General features: G+C 44.5%; 1 protein-coding gene across 1 annotated transcript; it reads right to left on the bottom strand.

The window, feature by feature from the left end:
- Positions 1–5,420: 5,420 nt before the first annotated feature.
- On the bottom strand, positions 5,421–22,048 carry flvcr1 (FLVCR choline and heme transporter 1). The gene is made up of 11 exons (XM_061091801.1): positions 21,911–22,048; positions 21,248–21,790; positions 18,901–19,045; positions 16,644–16,784; positions 15,822–15,889; positions 9,010–9,113; positions 8,559–8,669; positions 7,396–7,501; positions 7,105–7,216; positions 6,908–6,975; positions 5,421–5,816 (listed from the first exon to the last, which is right to left on the bottom strand). Exons 1-11 carry the CDS (start codon positions 22,046–22,048, stop codon positions 5,715–5,717), a joined length of 1,638 nt encoding a protein of 545 aa, XP_060947784.1. The 3' UTR covers positions 5,421–5,714.
- Between the last annotated feature and the right edge of the window lie 167 nt (positions 22,049–22,215).

Here is a 22,215-nt window from a genome sequence, read left to right as displayed (position 1 = left end):
TTAAAACCAAAGATAACACACCTTTGGACAGAAGAAAAACATCAAAAATAAACAAGCTCTTCATATTTTACAACTAATCACTTTACTCTTTTTTTCATGAAATTAATTTTAGGGAGAGCTGCACACAAGGTGCTAGTTACTTCTTCTTTGAATGGTCGAGGAACAGCTACAGGACTGTGAAGTGCACGAACATTGGAATTACTCCCGACAGTTTCCCGTCTCACCTTTGGCGGCCGGTGTGTAGTCGGCCTGTATCTGTACCTGCATGTCCCCATCGACATACTGGCAGGTGTAGCTCTTGTTGTGGCGTCTGTCCACACGGAGAGAGGAGACACATCTGTCCCCTGTGTTGTTGAACGAGACGTCTTCCCCTGACAGCACAGCTCCCGTCCCTTTATCCAGCCATCGGAACCTGCTGTCCCCACAGGAGCTGAACAGAAAGGGTCTTTCCAGAGCGCACTCTATCACCAGACCCCCCACTGGGTCTACTGGGAGCCGAGAGACTGACAGGAAACCAGGGATCAGTCATCTTTTCATGTTATTATGGGTTAGGGTTATATTTGAAGTATGCATATTTGAAAGTATTTTTGTCCGTAACATACAGAGAAACAAATTTTTTAATCCGATTTTACACAAAGCCATTAATCTTGTTATTAATCAGTGACACGTGCCAGGCTGTGTTAAATGTCCACAAACAAGTCCTGTTATATGTAGTATATGGAAAATAATACATGTATATTGTATTATGTCAACAAACTAGAATGTGTTCATCCTTTCATTATCGTTTGTGGGTAATTTCTGCGTTTCTGAAAATAGAAATGCACATTCCTCCACCAAGGCTGATTGGCCACTTTATTACCTTATCCTGGATCCATGTCAACTTTACTTATAAAACAGCATATGTAATAACAATGTTATTATTCAGGCTGTGTTAAATCTCCACAAACAAATCCTGTTATATGTTGTATATGGAAAATAATAATAAACATGTATATGGTATTATGTCAACAAAGTAGAATTTTAAAGGATTAAAATACTGAAAGTGAATGAATATTTTGTATTTATGATCAGGGCTAATGTCCTGTATTATAACCCGCAGTTAGAAAGTAGAATTTCTCTGAAGAATAATAGAGATGAGACTCACGGGTGAAAACAGTGAGAATTACAGGTAAGGCTTTTTGATGACTGCTCTTCAGCTCACAGAAGTACCGACCAGCGTCTTCATCGCTGACGTTGGTGATGAGCAGAGAACAGCTAGTGTCCAGACTCATACCCGTGATACTGTCAAATCCAGTGTGCACAGTAACAGCGCTCTCCTTCTGAGCCTGGCTGAACTTCCACATAACCGTGGAGCACCTCGTAGATGAAGATACGATGTCACAGGGCAGAACGGCTTCATCGCCACGTGTGTGGAAGAGATGGATTCTCTCCAGTGAAGCTGCAGAGAATACAAAACCACGAAAACCAAAGGGTTATTTAGAAATATTCAGAAAATGTCTCCATGTTTAAAGTGTATATATATAAGGTAGACACAGTGTGCAAGTTTAAATAGGCAATAAATAGATGAAATAAAAAGTATATCTGTATTTACAGACTGTTGTAATTATAAAGGCAGGTATGATTTCACAGAAGTATGACCCTATGATAGGAAATTGCATGCGTAAATAAATTGAATATGATTTTACAGAGTAAATATATGCAAATTTCACAATAAAAAGAAAGTAAATAAATGTATATTGCTATATGGAAAATGCTGGAAATTTTTCTTCCAACCACACGTTGGCACAACATTCAAAATATATTTTATGTCAGCACTGGAATTCTTTATGAAAGGTAAACATTAGGTAAAATGTGTCAAAACGTGTTTTCTCTACCTGGTTCCTGAGGAAAACTTTAAAAACATGTAACATTCATCACGTCGCATTGTAAAAACCGCAGAAAAACAGGAAGCAGAAAACAACGCTTAGAGAAAAATAGCTTTTTGCCAATCACTCAACTTTGTGCTCGATTTTTACCCCAGGTAATAATTTCAATAGTAATTCTTTAAAACTACAATAAAGATAAAAACAATAAACATAGGAGCAATTACCTTCAATTGTAGGCAACAAAATGAGGAGAAACAGAAGTGGAGCCATTCTCTGTCTGACCTTCTTGTGTTTTGCACAGAACTATAACTGAGTTGATGACGTTTCCTTGGTTGAGTTTCTCAGTAAAACCTATTTTGGTCATCACTTAGCCCGTCGATTATATACGACCAGTTTAGGGGCGGTTTCATTTCCGGAGGTGTCTTTGAATCTTTCACAAACACATGCTCACGTCCTCCAGTATGGACATTGACATGAAAAATAAAAGACATAAACTAGTAATATGTAATAAGAAAATATGTTAATTGATGGATTTGTGTTCGTTGTGGGAAAATGAATTGACAAGAATATTGCAGATGTTTCGAAACAGGGGTTGGTCGGAAAAACCATTGTGCAATCACTTGCGTAAGTTTTTACATATCCATTTTCTTCTGCTATTTGGTGAACCTCATAGTTTGTGTGTGTGTGTGCTTGTGAAAAACAACATGGTAACACAGATATTGGCGTAAATCCTTTTATTGTTGGAATTTTATTCTGCATCTCATGATTCCAACAAAAACATACAGAGTTATGTCATCTGCGTATCATGTGATTCAGGTATATATATGACATTACTCGTTTCTCCAACGTGGTTTACACTCTGCAACTATCAATTTTTTTGCTGTTACTTCTGTTTTTCAAAACTTTTTTCGCAACTTTAAATGATGTATTATTTTATCTGCTGTAAAAATGTTCTTGTCGCTTTCGATCTTTTGTATTGTTTGTTATATTTGTTGAGTACTTAGTAATGGTTGTTTTGAAATGTGCTGTATAAATAAAGGTAATATTATTATTTTTAATTCAAGTATCAGGTGTGGATCCGTCGATATCCTGGATAAAGAGGTGAGATAATATTCTATATCTTCTCATTGTCAACAAATCCCATGAAAAGACCCAGCCCGACAACTAGCTGATCGTCACAACAACGATTGTGTGCGTATCTGAATCATCCTAAACCTTATTCCTCTGTATTCACTGTTGTCTAGAAACCCCGAAAAACACTGACGTGTCCATTCACTCTTTATTTTTGGACTCGCTGCCGGGGGATTAACAGAGATGATTTGAATTAAAAATCACCAAAATGATTTGATTCATGAATAGTCTCAGCAGTCGTCACAGAACCACTACCCCACATTTCTTTCTCACTTTTTGGTCGTATGGACAAACGTGGAAGACCGGATGGAAGAAATCAAATCCAAACATAAGACTTTTATAAATACAAATACCAAAACATTTTTCATTAATCAGACCAGAGAAGCAATTATAATTAAATCTTAGTGCTGCTTGCTACAGTTTATTCACAGATTAATAAATATCTAAAAATGACAAAAAAATAAGCATTTTACAAACAAGACACACGTGTGGTTCAAAGATTTGTTATAAAAAAATTAGACGGACAAGGAAATGTCAGATTATCTCCACTAGAATCTACAGAGCAGAAAAAAAGGCATCAATCATTAACACAAACTATACTGAAATGGAACCAAACAAATAGTTTTAACCAAAGGAGGAAGTGAGAGTGAGGTGGTTTCATGTTTCATCAAGTTGAGAAACACAAAGGGTTACGACACAATGAGTCAACAGCCTTTCTGCTATTCTCAGACATGTAAGAGACCAGAGACACATGATCAGTTCCTGTGATGATTAAATGTTAAATATGGAGACGTTTTTTAGTCTTGACAATAAATAACCACGTGAACCTCCTCGTTGTGAAAGTGTCTGATGTCACTTCCTGACACTTGAAGTAAAAATAGCAAAAATCATTAAAAGTCCTACATTCAAAGTTTAACTGAAATAAAAGAACTAAAGTATTAGAAAGAATCAAAAACTAATCAAAGTATTAAACAGAACATTAAAGAAAATGAATTATATTCTATTATTGGGTTGTCATTAATGTAAGTTCTACTTTAACATTGTCGCAGGTAAACTACTTTTAATCTGATGAACTGCTGGAAGTTCAACAATGTCTCGTTTTAATCTATAATGATGCATCTTCATTTATTTAAACTTTATGTCTTCAGTCTGAGTTGTGGCAGAAATGAAAATGAACAAGTGAAGTTTTCAGTTACTTTCAACCTTTAGGAAAGAGTTGAAGAAACGGACCAAACCTAAAGTGGACGTGGTATAAAAGTGTCAACACCAGTTTCACGTGTCCTCAAACTGTACAGACAAAAGTTAAAAAATTAAAATATTTGCTTTAGAAATGGGTAAAGACAGTAAAGAAAAAGCAGAATTTTCTTCTATAAGTCAGTTTTTTTTACATGTGACGAAATAAAAACAAAACAGAAGTGGATGTGTAAATCCTTCTTGTCACACGTTGGTGCTTCCCCTGTCTGCTCTGCTCGCTGTGTTACTATTAACCCACAAGAGGGCGCCGTTCTTCTATCTCCACATCTGTCACCTTCAGATTCTCAGCAGAACAACTACCAACAGGAGTCGACACCAAAAACAACCAAAACATTTCATATTGTGCATTAAAAATAGTTAAAACTTTGAAGTTGTGCGTTTATTTTCCCGTTGTGCGCTGAACTCGGGACGTTATCACATTCAGTTTGGTCCACGTTCATCGAAGATCTCACAACACAGAACAAGAGAACGGTTCTTTTAATGTCATGATCTACTTGAACCGTTTTATTCAGTCAGAACAAGTCGATCATTTCCTTCAAGTTGTCACTGAACTCTTTGATGTGAGGACTTAGATGATCAAAGAAATCTGTTCACAAATAAATTAAAGCTGACCCCAGAATTTAGCAAATGTCCATTGGTTGGTTTCTTTGTTTGTCGGAAGGATTACGCAACAACTGATGAGTCTGAATCCTTTTTAGTGTTTTTCCACCTTCCTTCATCGTCCCTCCATTCCCTCGCTCACTGTGTGATGACGAGTACGCGAAGTGGAAAGAGAGAAAAAGGATCAAGGACATGCTCCTGAAAAATAATTCCAAATTTAGATCAACCTTGACTGGACAGACTGTCTGTCTGTCCTGGCTGGAGTTTTTGTTTTGTTTATCCTCGTCTTAAAATGCATTCAGCCTCGTAGATTAAAAAACTTGATTCGTGTTGAAATCTGAAGCAGCTTCAAATCAAAGTAGATTCACGTAGGATTCCCGACACAACCACTGTCGCACCAGGAGAACAAAGCGATGATATCACAACATGTACAGTGCGTCTCACTGCTGCAGTCCAGAGCATCCGGGGATAATTCAAGTAAAATCAGGAAATGTTGGCCGAGGCCGCGGGACAAACCTCAAGCTGCTGACTGTCTCCTCCTCCTCCTCCTCCTCCTCCCAGTGAGCTGCAGACTCCGACCAGAGAAACCACCGGGATTCCTCTGGAGTCTGTTTTCCATCGAGGGCAGATTTGCAAAGCGCCACAATCACAAAGTACAACACAGATAAAGTGCAGAAAACGCTTTGTTCACTATGCCGGTGACTTGGGGCCTGAGGGACGTGGATCCCTCTGCAGAGGAGCAACATTTGGGTCGAGGGTTTCACCAACTCCCTCTGGTTCTCGTCAGTACGTGGGTGCCAACACGTATCCCAGGGCAGCGGGGGGGCCTTCGGGTTCGACCAGTGCTTCAGGGACTTGGCAGCGTCACACTGAGGTTTCATGGGAGAAGCTGAGGGACGAAGCCAGACTGACTCCGTTGGTTTTCTTGTCGAGTATCGTCTTCTCCTCGGGAGACTCACTAGGGACCTGGGAGAGGGAGAGAATGTATTTATAGATATGTAGAAGCTAATTCAGATAATTTAACAAGTTAAATTTAAGACAAATGTAAAGTGCGACAGATGTGAAGGAATATTTGGACATTTTAAGACCCAGTGCAAGAAAAGGTACTTTACGACCAACATTCAAATGAATGATGCTGTTTTACAGATCTTTTATAAAGTCAGTTTTGGCCTTTTCTTTCTAATCCCGGTTTGGCAACCTGAAAGTCCAAATCATAAAGAAGACTGAATAATATGTTGTTTATTTCCGAGGTCTGCGATACAATCACAACTTTTCCAAATAAAAGCTCTGTAATTCAGCTGGACATACAGCGTTAAAGCAGCAAAACGAACATCATGCTTTTACATTAAAGTCAATTTGCGTCAGTTTAAACCTTTTCTCTCGGATCCTTGTATCTTTTGACCAGATCTACAGTTCAGGTTTAAGCTGTGAGTCTCAGCCAGTTCTTCTCACAGGAGATCGTACCCACTCACCAAAGTTACATAGAGCAAGAGGAAGAGGAGAAGGAAGAGGATGGTTGTGATGAAGAGCTCTTCAGCTGTGACTCAGCAGGACGGAACAAAAGACTGATTGAAGAGCACTGGACAAGAGTTAAGGGCTTGGCTGCACCTTCAGGAATCATTGGAGAAAATCAGTTGGTGGAAAGGTTGAATTTAAGTGGCGACGGGTTTTAAGAGCTTTGTTCAGGAGCGACGTCAAACCAGGGAGGAAAATAAGTATCCAAGCAATCAGGGAAAGTGGAGAACGGTCCAAGAATGTGTCGTGATAAGGTCACGTCAGAGGACGCTGTCTAACAGAGACTCCACAGAGACACATAAAGAACCACACGTGCTGCCATGACAACCAGCTGATGAAATGAAAACACAACGAAGGCCGAGATCATCCCGACTCTGCTCATGTGTTCGAGTCACGATCGGTCCGACAGTCAACAGAGTATCGATGGGATGAGGAGTAGCTCTCTTCTATTTAAAGTCACAAGGCACAGAGTGTGTGGCTGTGGGTGTGTGTGTGTGTGTGTGTGTGTGTGTGTGTGTGTGTGTGTGTGTGTGAGGACTTACTGCTTGTAGGTTTCCGCAGTCTACACCCATGTTGACATTGTGTCTTTTCAGTTCTGACTTAATCAAGGCTGAAACGAATCAAGAGAGGAAATATTACACTTCTACTATTTGGTTAGAAACAAACAAACAACAAACAACAAACAAACACACACAGACACACAAAAACATAAACACACACACACAAAAACAGAGCCTACCAGTAAGCAGTATTCCGAGGAAGATCCAAGCGCAGAGGAAGAGGTTTCCAGCTCGAGGATCGTAATCTGTCATCAGTTTGCCTTGAATCAGAGTGAAAATGATCCCGAACATCTGCAGAGACACACACACAGACACACACACAGACACACACAGACACACACACAGGTTAGAGACAGTTGGGCGTCTTCAGAAGCCTTGTCTGCTGCTGAGAGACATTCAGTCCATCCCATTCAACATGATCCCACTCAGATGTCCTGGCTGCTCTGCACGTGTTGGAGGCGTCTCCTCACCTGAGCGAAGGCGTTGAGGAGACCTGACGATGTTCCCTCGGGCTCCGGGTACGTGATCTCCACTCCGAACTCGAAGCCCAGAGGCAGGTAACCCGTCATGAAGAAGCTGAAACACAGACGACACAGATGAGATGGGACTTTCAGCCTTTGACACACAAACAAACCCCCTTCCTGTTTCATTCAACTGTCACTTCCTGTTTGCCTTTATAATTAAAACCACATCGCTGCAGTCGATATCGACAGAGAGAGTTTCTGACACCTTTCACTTTCATTTCATATGCACAGTTTAATTTGAAGTAATGCAAAAGTAGCAGCTTAAATCCCGGCCGGGGCTTTAACACCCTGGTTCCTCAGTGTTTAGAGGTCATTTCCACGGGACCTGCTTTGGATTTCATGTTTAACACACAACACAGAGCTCAGGCCCTCATCCTGAACCACACACGATCTGCGTCAAACTCGTTCAGCAGCTGAATGACAACAATCGGATCCTGTGTAAATTACGATTGAGCGGTGATGAGCAGGGAACGTGTTGAAAGATAAATCCACGTCTATGTGCTCCTCTCTACAGAAACACATGACTACATGAGAGCCACAGCATTCAGTTAATACTTTACTTACATTTAAAATGCTCGTTTATAATCAAGTTTATGGTTAAACTGTCAAATATCTCTCTGTCTATGAAACGGTGACGCAGCAGTTTAGTGTTGACACAGCGTGACCACACCCAAATTATAAATAAAGTTGAGTTTACCCACAACAAACAGAGAGCTGCAGTTTTATTTAAGTCATTATATTACTTACACTTTAGTTAGATAATTTAAAAGTTGCAGTTGTGTATTGTATTGTGTGGACGTGTCAGTTTTACAACTCAGTGCATTTATTTGTGTGTTAGTCAGCAGGTTTTTTCCAGAAATCTTTCTTCCTCCTTTCTCCACTCTTTAACAATTATTTCCTGGAGAATAGTTCACAGATCTTGATGAAATGTTTTCATGTCTGTAACTCGGTGCAGCTTGATTGAATTTAAAGTATTTGGCAGTGGTATGAAGTAACGTCATATTAACTTTAAAGATCATTCAGTAATTCAAACAGTGTAAAAAGGCAGTTAGGTGCTTTAACAAACACAAGGTTAACGTTTGCACTGTAACTGGCTCAGTGAATCCTACCCCAGGGCTCCAGCTGTGAAGAAGACCAGGATGATGCTGTGGAGGTCCAGAGTGAAGGTGAAGACCACCATGCCCACAAACGACAGGATGTACACGATCAGAGTCGTCATCCTGAAAAACAGCCGTCAGTCAGTGGATCAGTGATAATCAGTCTCCACTCCGACGTGATATTATCTCTGTCGTCGTCATTCAAGGTGAAATGTGAATCTCCCCATGATGAACATCTCATTTCCTAACTAGGATTAGTTTTGTTCTCACAGACACATGAGACAGATCTGATAAAACACTGTTTGACACATGAAATTTTAAAACTTTTAAATAATAGTGCGTCTCCAACTGTTTGTTCCTCTCATGTTTTCAAACACTGAAGCCCCGGTGAACACGACAGAGACATTATCAGCGACATCAGTGCTCCACTTAACAAGTGTGTGTGTGTGTGTGTGTTTCCTACTTGTATGTCTTTGTGTGGTCCAGCCACAGGCCACAGAGGATGGATCCAACCATCCCAGCGACGACTAGAGTCAAACCAATCCGCCCAGCGTTCAACTCCTGGTTCTGAGGAGAGGAAACCAGAGCAGAGGAAAGGAGAGGAGAGGAGAGGAGAGGAGAGGAGAGGAGAGGAGAGGAGAGGAGAGGAGAGGTTTTTTTGGTTTTTCAAAATCCATTTATTTTCTATTTCCAGGAACAAAAACACTTCTTACGTCAGCCACCAGCTGTACACCGCAACCAAACAAGGTTAATAAATACTACATATAGATTATTTTCGATATATACACACACACACACATGTACATACCCACTCACACATCCATACTAACTGTTGTATCTCAAATTACAGGTTAAAAATCAGTTCCCCTTCATCCCCAAGGGTGCATAGAATCCCCGCAACAGCCCATATGCGGCTAAATGTCATCAAATTGTCCATCATTTTGTAGTAGGCGTGTTCTACTCTGAGTCTGGCTTTCAGAAATCCAACCAGCATTGGCGCCGGATGCACGCTACCAGTGTCCAGTGCTTGGTTCCTCCGTGTCAGCCAAATGGCTAGCTTTGCAGAACCAGAGACAAAGTTTACCAGGTTGTGTACAGCTTTTTCCTTTGCAGAATATTTCGGACCATAAATGAACAAACCAAAAGAAAATACCTCTCCCAGGCCCTGAAACCACCCTTTTAACACATTAAAAAGTGCTTCCAGCCGTGGACACTGAACAAATAAATGTTCCAGTGTTTCAGCTTGGGAGCAGAACGTACACCCCTCCCCCAGCTCCGGATCAAGGTGCGCTCTGTATCTGTTTGTAGCTATCGCCCCGTGCACTACCCTCCACTGGAGGTCTGCTGTCCGTTTTTCAATGGGCAGCTTGTACAAGGCCCGCCAGCTGCCTTTCGGAGAAGCCTCTGGCTCCAATAGCCCAGTCCACCTCGACTCTCTCATCTCTTCCAGAGAGTGCAAATTACGAACCTTTACACAGGTCTGGTAGACAGACTTTTTTCCCACAGTCTGAAAGCTGTCTAGGTGAGGAGTTGGGAAGGACAACAACTGACCACGCCTCTCCTGCCACTCCCCAACAGCTGGGCTGATGAATAAGGAGGGGAAACTGTATTCCGAGTCATCACTCCACTGGTCACACAGAGTATTGTTGCTTGCAAAGACTCTCATGGTTTGTGGCAGGGCGGCACAGACCTCCTCCAACACTTTGTTTATCAGTCTGGTAGAGTTGATATTGCTGTTCGCTCTCAGGGTATCCACCGATGTTGCTGTCATCTTTATCAGATGGCCCAGTTTGGTGCATCCAGCTCGTCTGAGGTTGTCTCTGAGGCTGGCAGACTGCAGTGTTTCCGACCTCATAAAGTCATTGAAGAACAGCGGTTCCTCAAACAGCCACAAACCAGGTGTTTCATTGTTTTCTCTACTGACATGAAAAATCTGCCATGCATCTAACATTGACTTGTAAAACGGGGTCAGCCCGGTGAGATCCATGTCCTCCGTTCTTAAAAGGAAGAGATGTTTGTCGTAGCCCAATCTTCCAGCTCTCCTCAGCAGCAGACGTGCCGCATCAACCCACCTCGGCCCACAGTTGTACAGTAGTCTTTGAGCTGCCCGAAGGCGAAAAGCGGCAATTTTGGACTTGATGTCCACCAGTCCCTGTCCTCCTTCCACCACCGGCAGATAGAGGACTGCTGCCCGAACCCAGTGTTTGCCAGACCAGAAGAAATCCAGTATGGCTCTTTGTAGTTCCTCAATTAGTCCTCTCGGTGGCGTCAGAGCCGTAAGCCTGTGCCAGAGAGTCGAGGCAACCAGACTGCCGGCAACCAAAGCTCTTCCCCTATAGGACAGCTGGGGTAGCAACCATTTCCACTTAGACAACCGAGCACACACCTTCTCCTTCACTCCCTCCCAGTTTTTTGTTAGAAACACATCGCTACCCAAAAATACACCCAAAACTCTTAACCCCTCCTTCCCCCACTCAAGACCACCAGGCAGACTTGGTATTGCTTGCCCGCTCCACTGTCCCACCAACAAAGCCTCGCTCTTTTCCCAGTTCACCCGTGCAGAGGAAGCCTTACAATACAGTGACAGTGCTTCTTGTAAAGAGGACACATCTTGTTGATTAGAGACCACCACATTTACATCATCTGCATATGCAGAGACTATGAGGGAGTACTCGGGATCTGGGAAGCCAGGCAGCGAGAGGCCACTGATCTTACCCCTCAACCTGCAAAGCAAAGGCTCTATGGCCAGACTGTATAACTGCCCAGAGATTGGACAGCCTTGTCTTATCCCCCGCTGTACCTGGATTGGTCTGGTCAGCCCTGTCCCCATCTTTATCATGCATTGTGCACCATTATATAATAGGCTGAGCCATGCAATAAACCCATCACCTAAACCAAAAGCTCTTAAAGTGTCAAATAAATAAGAGTGATCTACCCTATCAAAAGCTTTCTCTTGATCCAAAGAAACAATTCCACAATTAAACTCATATTTTTTACATACATCCATAACATCTCTAATCAGAAAAATATTGTCCATGATTGTCCGATCTGGTATACAGTACGTTTGGTCTCTGTGGACAATCATCTCCAAAATGTTTTTTAGTCTGTTGGCTAAGGCTTTTGAAAGTACCTTGTAGTCTGTGCACAGGAGAGCAACGGGCCTCCAGTTTTTAAGTAAGGCCAAATCTCCTTTCTTTGGCAGCAGGGAGATTACTGCTCGCTGACAAGAGACAGGAAGTGAACCTGTTCTCAAACATTCCAAAAGGACGCCATGTAGGTCCGGACCAATGATGCTCCAGAATCTCCTTAGCAGATCATTGGAGAGACCATCAATCCCTGGCGCTCGTCCTGATGCCATCTGGTTCACCGCTTCTGTCAGCTCCTGCAGAGTTAGCTCAGAGTCGAGGGCAGTTTTCTCCTCTTGGCTAAGCTGGGGTAGTCCCTGCAGCAGCTCCTCACGGGACTCCATGCAGCAACTTTCCTCACCAAACAGGTCGGTGTAAAAAGCTGACGCCTGGCTCCTCATCTCGCCTGGACAGGTGGTTATTCCGCCCCCTGGGAGTCTAATGCAGGTGAGCTGTCTTCTTTGTGCAACTGATCTTTCAAGATCGAAAAAGAAAGCAGTTGGTGCATCCATGTCTGTTAGATGAAGCAGCCGGGACCTCACGAGAGCTCCCTTAACCCTTTCCTGCAGGTATGAGCTCAATTTCAACTTTTTTTCCTTCAGTAGTGTTTGACCTGTGGTGGAATCTGCAACTAAGCCCTCCTCTATGTTTATAATGCTATCCTCCAGTTCTTTAATGACTGCTTTAGCTGTGGCAGTGGAGTATGAGGTGTACTGTTGGCAAAACACACGAATTTGTGCCTTGCCTATCTCCCACCAGAGCTTTAAAGAACTGTAATCTGTTTTTTTATTTTTCCACTGGCGCCAAAACAGCTCAAAAGCTTTACAGAACGCAGTGTCTTGCAGCAGTTTGTTGTTAAAACACCAGTAGGATTTAACCCTCTCCCCTGGTGAAATTACTAACTCTATGCTAACCAGATGATGGTCTGAGAAACCAACCGGGCTAATGATGCTGTCACTTAGTCTGGCTCGAAGGTTTTGGGATATAAGCAACATGTCTAGTCTGGCTGCCGTCACCCTGCTTTCTCTGACCCTCATCCATGTATATTGTCTGGCTATTGGATGCTTTAACCTCCAGGTGTCAACCAGATCTTGCTGTTTAATAAGACTGTTAAGGGTCTGCGCTGACTGGGGGTGAGGTTCTTCACTGGTCCGGTCCTTAGTAAAATCTAGAGTACAATTGAAATCACCTCCGACAATTAGCTGATCCTGCTGATAGTTTTTAAGTTCGTTTTCTAGTAACTTAAAAAAGCGTACTCTCTCTGCACCTTGATTAGGGGCATAGACGTTCACAAAAACCAACACTGTATTTTCTATTTCTGCTTTTACTAATAACAACCGCCCCTTCACTAATTCTGTAACGGATAAGATGGTTGCATTTATTGTTTTGGTGAACATTACAGCTACTCCTGCAATGAAGTTGGAGCCATGGCTTAAGGCATGAGGACCCCTCCACCATAAACCCCAGTCTACTTCATCACTCGATGTTGTGTGTGTTTCCTGCAAAAATAACACATCAATGTGTTTTTGAGTCGAGATCTCTGCTATAACAGCTCTTTTTTTACTTTCTCTTCCCCCGTTAATGTTAAGTGACCCTATTTTTAATTTCCTCATAGAAAAGTCAGAAAAGAAAATAAACAGGAAAAATACAGAAATCAGTGAAGAAGAAAACACCAAGTGATGCATGATTATTTTACAGTGCTCCTCGTCTGTCTCGTTGTTTTTCCTTTAGCCTGTTTCCTCAGGGTTGTCATGTGTTTTTTCAGACGGAAACGTTTCTTCTCGTCGAGCTGATCCAACCCATACTGTCTTTTCAGAAACGCCACCGATCTAATAAATTTTTCTGTATCATCAAAATACTCTTCCACTTTGGCTACTCTCGCATATGTTACGTCAAGAAAGTTGTTTATTTCTTCCAAAGTGTAGAGGGAGATATCTCTAGCTGGGGTCCCAAAAGATGCTACACTCTCTAGGTCTGACTCCTCCTCCATCTCTTCACCTGGGGCCTGACTGGCTGGCAGACTCTGTCCCTCATCGTTGTTCACACAGTGATCTGTGGCACCTGAGGGACCTGCCTCCTCAACATGTGGCATTTCTGCAGCTGCAGACTGGGAGGATTTCTCTAGGTCCTCAGACACACGCAATTTCTTGGACAGACTCTGCCCCTCTGACTTCTCTGCTTCAGGCTGTGAACCGTCCCCCCCACTCACTGCATCACCGCCACTTAAGGCTCTGCCGCGAGTGGGCTTTGACACTCCAGCGCGAGGAGCGTCCTCCGCTGCGGCGCCGGGCGCTGTTTCCGGTTCAGCGCCGGCCGCCGCCCCGGTCCCCGAGCCGCTCGGCTCAGTTTCCGGTTCGGTGCTCGGTGCCGCCGCGGCCCCCGAGCCGCCAGGTGTAGCCGCTGCTTCGGTGCTATGCGCACCCGCCGCCCCTTCGGCAGTGGCAGCGGCAGCGGCAGCCGCCGCATCCGCCGCCTCCTCAGCAGTGGCAGCGGCAGCCGCCTCCGGGCCGCTGCCACTGCCACCTGCCGCTTCACCGGCCCGCTGGTGGTGCGGACACGAGGAGCGCTTGTGCCCCACATCCCCGCAATCAAAGCACTTAAAGCTCCCGGAGCTGGCGTACACCATGTAGAACCCGTCCCCGTGCTTCACTCTGAAGGAGACCTCCAGAGAGTTCGTGGTGGATGACAGGAACATAAACGCCTGCCGTCTCAGGGACTGTACATGTCTCAATTTGGGATCCTTGCAACCGAGATTTAACGTTCTGAACCCGCTAGAAAATTTACCGAATCTGCTGAGCTCGGATCTTAAGATCTCATTTGAGATAAAAGGCGGAACTCCGGACACCGTGATCCGAGTTGCGGGAACCGACAGCGGGTTCACCTGCACGAAGCCGTCCCTAATAAACACTCCACTGGCAATCAGCTGGTGCACCTGTGGTTCCTCCTTGAGAAATACCACCACCGCTTTGCTCATTCTGGAGGCATAAACTACATTATCATGTCCCACCTGTTCTCCAACAGCCAGCAGGACTTCCTCCACCTTAACGTTGTCCCCCGGCGGGACTATTCTGACTCCCTGCCGGAGTGACGGAGGTGGCGTCTCCGTGGACGCCATTCCTCCAGAGACCCCCGACAAACCCGCGGTCTGTCGTTGCCACTTGAAAACAATAATAAAGAAAAGGCTTACCTTATCATGCAGATAGGAAATGAGAAACAAAAACCAAGGAAATCCCAGTAAACAGGCAAACCCAGTTCAAATTCTCCGCGCCACCCACGCGTCCACCACCACCACTCACTCACACCGGAAACGGAAAGAGAGAGAGGAGAGGAGAGGAGAGGAGAGGAGAGGAGAGGAGAGGAGAGGAGAGGAGAGGAGAGGAGGAGAGGAAAGGAGAGGAGAGGAGAGGAGAGGAGAGGAGAGGAGAGGAGAGGAAAGGAGAGGAAAGGAGAGGATAGGAAAGGAGAGGAGAGGTTTTATGAGTACAAAGGGCCTTTGTCCTCCTTTAACTGATCAAATCTATGCATCAACACGTGAGTTTCACCTTACAGGTGTGTTTAAAATGTCACATGTTCTGTAACAATGTTTAAGGACGAGGGTTGTCTGTGTGTGTGCGTGTGTGTGTGTGTGTGTGTGTGTGTGTGTGTGTGTGTGTGTGTGTGTTGCCGTCAGTCAGAGTGGGCATAAAGAATGTGAGAGGTGGACTAAAAAGAAAAACAAACGTTTTAGAGTCTCTCTCCTCTCTTCATTGTTTTCTTGAGTGTGTGTGTGTGTGTGTGTGTGTGTGTGTGTGTGTGTGTGTGTGTGTGTGTGTGTGTGTGTGTCTGCGATGTGACAGTGTTATGGTGCGCAGCAGGCATGCGTGAAAGTAGCCAATGAACACTGAGCCACAGACAATAAACTCATGCCTCATCGAAGCCGTCAGAAGCTCCTCTGTTCTTTTCTGTATCTGCCTCTCCCTCCATCTTTTCCTCCGCCCACTTTCCATTCGATCTTTAGTTAAACCTGAATGACTACATCACATTAGCATTGAGTAATAGTGTAATATCTGCAATGTGTGTCCCTCCTTTAGAACCCTGGTGAAAGAGACAGGAGCAATGTGAGAGAAGGGTGATGAAGTGAAACAGCATCTCCCTGCTGTTGGTCTTTTACCTCGTAGAGGGCCATGATCATCTGGTTGAGTAGAGTGGAGACGGAGTAGAAGGAGCCCGTCATGATACCTGTGGACGGATGGACAGACAGAGACAAGGGGAGACAGCAGTCAGCTTCAGCAGCAAAGTGAAATCCCCTCATTGTCCTCCCACTGTCCGTTGCTGCAGCTCCTCTTTTCAGCCTCTGTCTCAAACACTTGGCTTTAGCTCATGTCTCTTTAAGACAGCCCCCTCCCCTCCTGATAAAGCCCAGTCTGCTCTGATTGGTCACTCTGTTGTGAGTAAACATTCAACTTTTACATTCACAAAATTCCTACATAACACACTGAAGGAAAGCAGGACTGAAAAAACATCATGTGTCGGCTTTAAAACAAGCTGTGTGTGTGTGTGTGTGTGTGTGTGTGTGTGTGTGTGTGTGTGTGTGTGTGTGTGTGTGTGTGTGTGTGTGCGTGTGTGTGTGTGTGTGGGTCATGTGAACACCATGTGCAAGAAGATAGTCATGCTACAAATATCAAAGTGCAGAAAAGCCCCTTTGGCAGTTGTAATGCTGGAGTCTTAAAATGATCCCAGTGTCTTTCAGGGGAAACGCACAACTTCTGGATTAGTGACCTCAGAAACAACACATGAGGTTATAGTCACAATCTTATACTTAGTGCCAGTCTGTGTAAAAAACTGTGTTGTTTCCTGTGTTTTAATAGCAGGAATACTAACTAGAAAAATAAGTATAATATAAACTGTATGTTTGCATTAGAGCCCTCGACGATATGGATTTTATAGCTGGTAAAACAGATCTGAATCCAGAAAAGCTTTAATCTGAGTTTACCGTAGGTGATGAGCAGCAAGACGAAGGCTTTGTTCTGGATCAGGTTGAGGATGGACTGTTTGTACGAGTAATCCTCGGTGGGAGAGTCTGGTAGAACAGCCTGGGCCGGGCTGGGTGGGAGGGGGGGGCGGTCCTTTATCACTGCAGGAGGCACAAGAGACAGAATAAAGTTTTAATGCGACTTGCTCAGATGACTAAATACCAAATTATAAGAAAACCGGATGAGCCCCTCTATTTGCAACTATACAGAGACCCAGGTAGGCGGAGCTTCAATAAGCTTTAACTATAAAATAACCACAACAGAAATTCTTCAACACATTCAGTTACACATTTACACATATTTCATCAATGTTGCTCCTTTATGACCTTAAACAATCCACTGATACATCAGTATTGATGTCGATTAACAGAACAAAGAGCTATTGGATGTGACAAATTATTCTTGAATACTGTTTCTTTTGTGGTGCCTTTTTTAAAGCATAACACCTAGGGATGGGGGGGGAAATCGATTCAGTTACAAATCGCGATTCTTGTGAATGACGATTTTAAATCGATATGCTGCCCCCCAAATCGATTTAAAAAACAAAAAACAAAAAAAACAAACATATTTATTGGTTTATACCGGGGGGGGTATATGGGGGGAGCAACATCAACCCAGAGCATGTTGACCAGCTCTTGTTTTTGCACAAGAATCTAAACATACCCAAGCACTAGCTTTGCATCGCCTACATGCAAACAACAATAGCCTACTTTTTGTTTATTTCAAAGTTTATATTTTAAGTAAACTTTTATTCATTCTATTTAATTTACCTTTTACTTATTGTTTAAAAGTAGCCTAAGTGGCTTACATTTCTTAATCTGTCAGTTTGTGTGCAGTTGACAGGGGCTATACAATAATAGGGAACATTATTATTTATTTTCTCTATTGGCTGCCCGGCAGTCGTTAAGTTAATGTTAATATTTGAAATAAAACTTGTAAAGCTCTAAGGGAATTTGACTGTGTTGTGTTTGAAGGAATGATTCAACATTTTTCCATGGTCCAGTATTAAAAAAAAAAAATAACCAAAAGAAATCCCAGGAAATCGTAATATCGAATCGCAATACTTACAGAATCGCAATACATATCGTATCGCCACCTAAGTATCGTGATAGTATCGTATCGGGGGGTCCCTGCCGATTCCCGTCCCTAATGACACCACAACTGTATAAATATCATAGAACATTGTAAAACTGGGTTCGGACACTAAACAGTCACACTACACTCGTCCCTCAGGGCCAGGAGGTGCAGTTTTCCCTTGTAAAGAGAACACACAGGTACAGAGAGGAATGTACATCATGTACAATGTGACCTCGGGTAATGTGGGTTAATGTTTAGGATTTATTACCCAAAAGTCATCACGCGTGTATAAAGAATTCCCTTATGTGAACATGTGAGTTTTATATGACTTGTGAAGTCTGTCGTCGACCTCACTGAACTGAGACACAGTGGATATTACCCATGATCCCCGGCTTCCTGACCCAGAAGTGCTTGAATTAAAATTAAGCTTTAATAGTTTTGATATTTTTTTGTGATAAGCTCCTCTGCTTGTCTGAAGCTCTGTTTTAAAAATTGACATTTAAAAATCTGGAGCAGAAAAAACCCATTTCACTCAAATATAAAGTTTCTCTTCATTATTTCTCACGTTACTTCAAACTCTTCCGTCCTCGTCTGGATTCTGCTGCTCGAGGAGTTTTTCCGGTGATTCGATTCGTGCGGATCATAAATCACCACGCTGAACCAGTTTTGTAGACCTGTTAAACCAGAAGTTACCAACAACAACTTCCCTATCCTCAGGGGGGACAACTCATTGTCGTCCTCTAGCTCTGTGTTTGTGTTGTTGCTGTCTTGGCCAGGATCTCAGCATCTCAACTTTTCCTGGTTAAATAAAGATTGAACCTAAACCATCACAACTACATTACTAACTTTCACCTAATTCTAACCTGAACCCTGAGTCAACTTTCAGAAAGTAGTCTGAACCCATGGGGACATCAATATTGTCCCCACGAGAGACGTCTGTCCCACGGGTTGGTGTGAATTCAGTTGAAAGTCCCCACTGGGATATAAACACCTCTCTTCTAATGTCCCCTCACACAGCTTCCAGGCAACTGACCCACAAACCCCCCCCCAGCGAATGGGACAGATGGCCCAACACCCAAGGCATCACTTGAGTTGTGTGTGTCTGTGTGTAGCAGTGTGTGATCGTGGTGTGTAGCCTACCGAACACTGTGAGCAGGAAGAGGCCGGTGGAGACGGCGGCCGTGCCGTAGAACATGACGCTGATGTTGTGTCCCATCAGCTCCAGATCGTCAGGTGTGTTGGGGACTAACACTGGAGGCAACAGGAAGCCTATGGCTGTCCCCAGCTGGAGACGAGACACAGAGAGACATGTTGAGACACAGAGAGACACAAAGAGACACATGGAGACATGTTGAGACAGATAGAGACACAGAGAGACATGGAGACACATGGAGACACAGAGAAACACATAGAGACACATAGAGACATGTTGAGAGGGAGACACAGAGAGACACAGAGGGACACAGAGAGACACATAGAGACACATAGAGACACAGAGAGACATGTTGAGACACATAGAGACACAGAGATATGTTGAGACACATGGAGACACATAGAGACATGTTGAGAGGGAGACACAGAGAGACACAGAGGGACACAGAGAGACACATAGAGACACAGAGAGACATGTTGAGACACAGAGAGACATGTTGAGACACATAGAGACACAGAGAGACACAAAGAGACACATGGAGACATGTTGAGACACATAGAGACACAGAGAGACACAGAGAGACACATAGAGACAGATAGAGACACATAGAGACATGTTGAGACACATAGAGACACATGGAGACACATGGAGACGCAGAGAAACACATAGAGACACAGAGAGACACATGGAGACACATGGATACACAGAGAGACACAAAGAGACACACAGAGACACATAGAGACAGATAGAGACACATAGAGACACAGAGAGACATGTTGAGACACAGAGAGACACATAGAGACACACAGAGACACAGAGAGACACATGGAGATACATGGAGACACAGAGAGACACATGGAGCCACATGGAGACACAGAAACACATGGATACACAGAGAGACACAAAGAGACACACAGAGACACATAGAGACACAGAGACACATAGAGACACAACGAGACACACAGAGACGCATAGAGACACATGGAGACACAAAGAGACACACAGAGACACATAGAGACAGACACATAGAGACACATGGATACACAGAGAGACATGTAGAGACGGATGGAGACACACAGAGACACATAGAGGAAGAGAAACATGGTCTTTGTTGATATTACTGTGTTATATCATGTTACAGATTCAAATGCAGTTCTAGTGTATCACTCTATCATCTTTTCTGTTCTGTTATTAACTTCACCAACAAGCTTATGTTTTATTCGGGATAAGTTTGTTTAGTTTGTCACACACACAATCGCACGGATTACAACACAACTCGGTGTCTTGGTCAGGGGCGGATTTAACTATTCTGGGGCCTAAAGTGAACACAGGCATTGGACCTTTTTTAATCCTGGTTATTAAATGTTTTAGGGTTTATCAAGAGATGTATTAATTGTTGAATAATAAACTAAGAGGAGCCACTAACGAGGGGTTGCCAGGTTGTGGGGAATCGTCCTCCACCTGCTCGTTAATGTCATAACTTTCTAGTTAATACTTCATATGTTTTACATTTTACAATAAGTCACAAGGTTCACGATTATAATTTCTAGCCAACCGACGTCAAGGTTATACATGTATTACTTGTAAACTTGTATTATTTTGCTTATTGCCTCGGGATGTTTTGTTTATATTCATCTCTTTGTGAACTGTTTGGAAAGTTGCTATTAGAATAAACTTATAATAAGGATGAAAGATGATGAGTTTATTGTTATTCATTACATCAGAGGAAACAGTCTTGTGTTTAGAGGGGATTCTATCGATTTTGCTTCATCATGTTTTTGAATGATTTACCTGGTGTTAGTTTGTCAAACATTGCATGTTATTATTATTTTAATTTGTAGTGTTACTGTATTGTGTACGTGTGGGTTTGTGTGTGTGTGTTTGTGTGTCTGTGTGTGTGTGTCTGTGTGTGTGCATGTTTGTGTGTGTGTGTCTGTCTGTCTGTCTGTCTGTCTGTCTGTGTGTGTGTGTGTGTGTGTGTGTGTGTGCATGTGTGTGTGTGTCTGTCTGTGTGCATGTGTGTGTGTCTGTGTGTGTGCATGTGTGTGTACATGTGTGTGTGTGTGTGTCTGTGTGTGTGTGTGTGTGTGTGTGTGTGTCTGTGTGTGTGCATGTGTGTGTGTGTGTGTGTGTGTACGTGTGTGTGTGTGTGTACATGTGTGTGTGTGTGTGTGTGTGTGTGAGTGTGTTTGTGTGTGTGTACATGTGTGTGTGTGTGTGAGTGTGTGTGTGTGTGTGTCTGTGTGTGTGTGTGTACATGTGTGTGTATGTGTGTGTGTGTACACGTGTGTGTCTGTGTGTGTGTGTCTGTGTGTGTCTGTGTGTGTCTCTGACCTGGTTCCCCAGCACGGCCGTGGCGCACGCCGTGGACACCTCCCGGGGGCCGAACCACACCGAGGCGATGCGGGACGGCAGGCCGAGGATGAAGACCTGCGCCACGGAGCAGACCACCTGCGCGGTCACGGTGACGCCGAACAGCCCCGGCCCGACGCTGGCGCACTTGAGCCATGCGCCTGCGCAGTTCAGCCCGGCGCCGAGCAGCGCGGTGAGCCGCAGGCCGCGCCGGTCCAGCAGCCAGGTGGCCGGCAGGATGAGCGGGATGTAGGCCACCATGTACACGATGGACAGCCAGTCCACCTGGCTGCTGGACACGCCGTAGAAGTGCGTGAACACGTTGGCGATGATGCTGTACTGGATCCACTGGAAGGCGTTGACCAGCGAGGACAGGCTGAACACGGCGAGCACCGCGAAGCGCCGCGCGAACAGACGCGTTCCGCCCCGGCCGCGCGCCGCCTCCGCGCCGCCGCCGCCCGGCAGCATCAGCTCGCTCTCATCCGGCGGAGCCTCCTTCTCCTCCTGGTTTTTCTCCTTCTCCTCCTGGTTCTTCTTTTTCTCCTCCTGGTTCTTCTCCTTCTCCTCCTTCTCCTCCTCCTTCTCTGACCCCTTCTCCTCCTTCTGGTTCTCCTCCTGAGCTGCTGCTGCCTCGCCGGTCCTCACCGCTCCGCTAGCGGGCTCGAGTGGCTCGTTTCCCCCGGGGACCGTGATGTCCTCCGGGCTCCTCCCGGGGACCGTGATGTCCTCCGGGGCTCCGGGGCCCGCGTGCCCGTGCTCCTGCACCAGCTCCCCGGCCACCATGATGCCGCTCGGGGCGTCGTCCTCCCCCGCAGAAGAGGCGGCGCGGAGCCGCTTCCTCGTCCGCTGGAGACAGAGATGAAGCGAAACCGGAACCGGACCCACACCGGAGAGGAACCGGACTCACACCGGAGAGGAACCGGACTCACACCGGAGAGGAACCACCACCA

The sequence above is a fragment of the Limanda limanda genome, chromosome 18, assembly GCF_963576545.1.
Source record: "Limanda limanda chromosome 18, fLimLim1.1, whole genome shotgun sequence".
NCBI classification, from domain to species: domain Eukaryota; kingdom Metazoa; phylum Chordata; class Actinopteri; order Pleuronectiformes; family Pleuronectidae; genus Limanda; species Limanda limanda.
The sequence above is the reverse complement of the archived record's forward strand: the minus strand, read 5'-3'. Positions and strand labels throughout refer to the sequence as shown.

What these genes read in the sequence shown, in the direction of transcription:
- flvcr1 (XM_061091801.1), bottom strand. Translation starts at nt 22,048, where the DNA reads ATGGTGGCCGGGGAGCTGGTGCAGGAGCACGGGCACGCGGGCCCCGGA. An exon ending in TCGAGCCCGCTAGCGGAGCG is followed by an intron (nt 21,791 to 21,910) that starts GTGAGGACCGGC and finishes AAGAAGAACCAG; the next exon opens with GAGGAGAAGGAGAAAAACCA. An exon ending in CTTCCTGCTCACAGTGTTCG is followed by an intron (nt 16,785 to 18,900) that starts GTAGGCTACACA and finishes TGCCTCCTGCAG; the next exon opens with TGATAAAGGACCGCCCCCCC.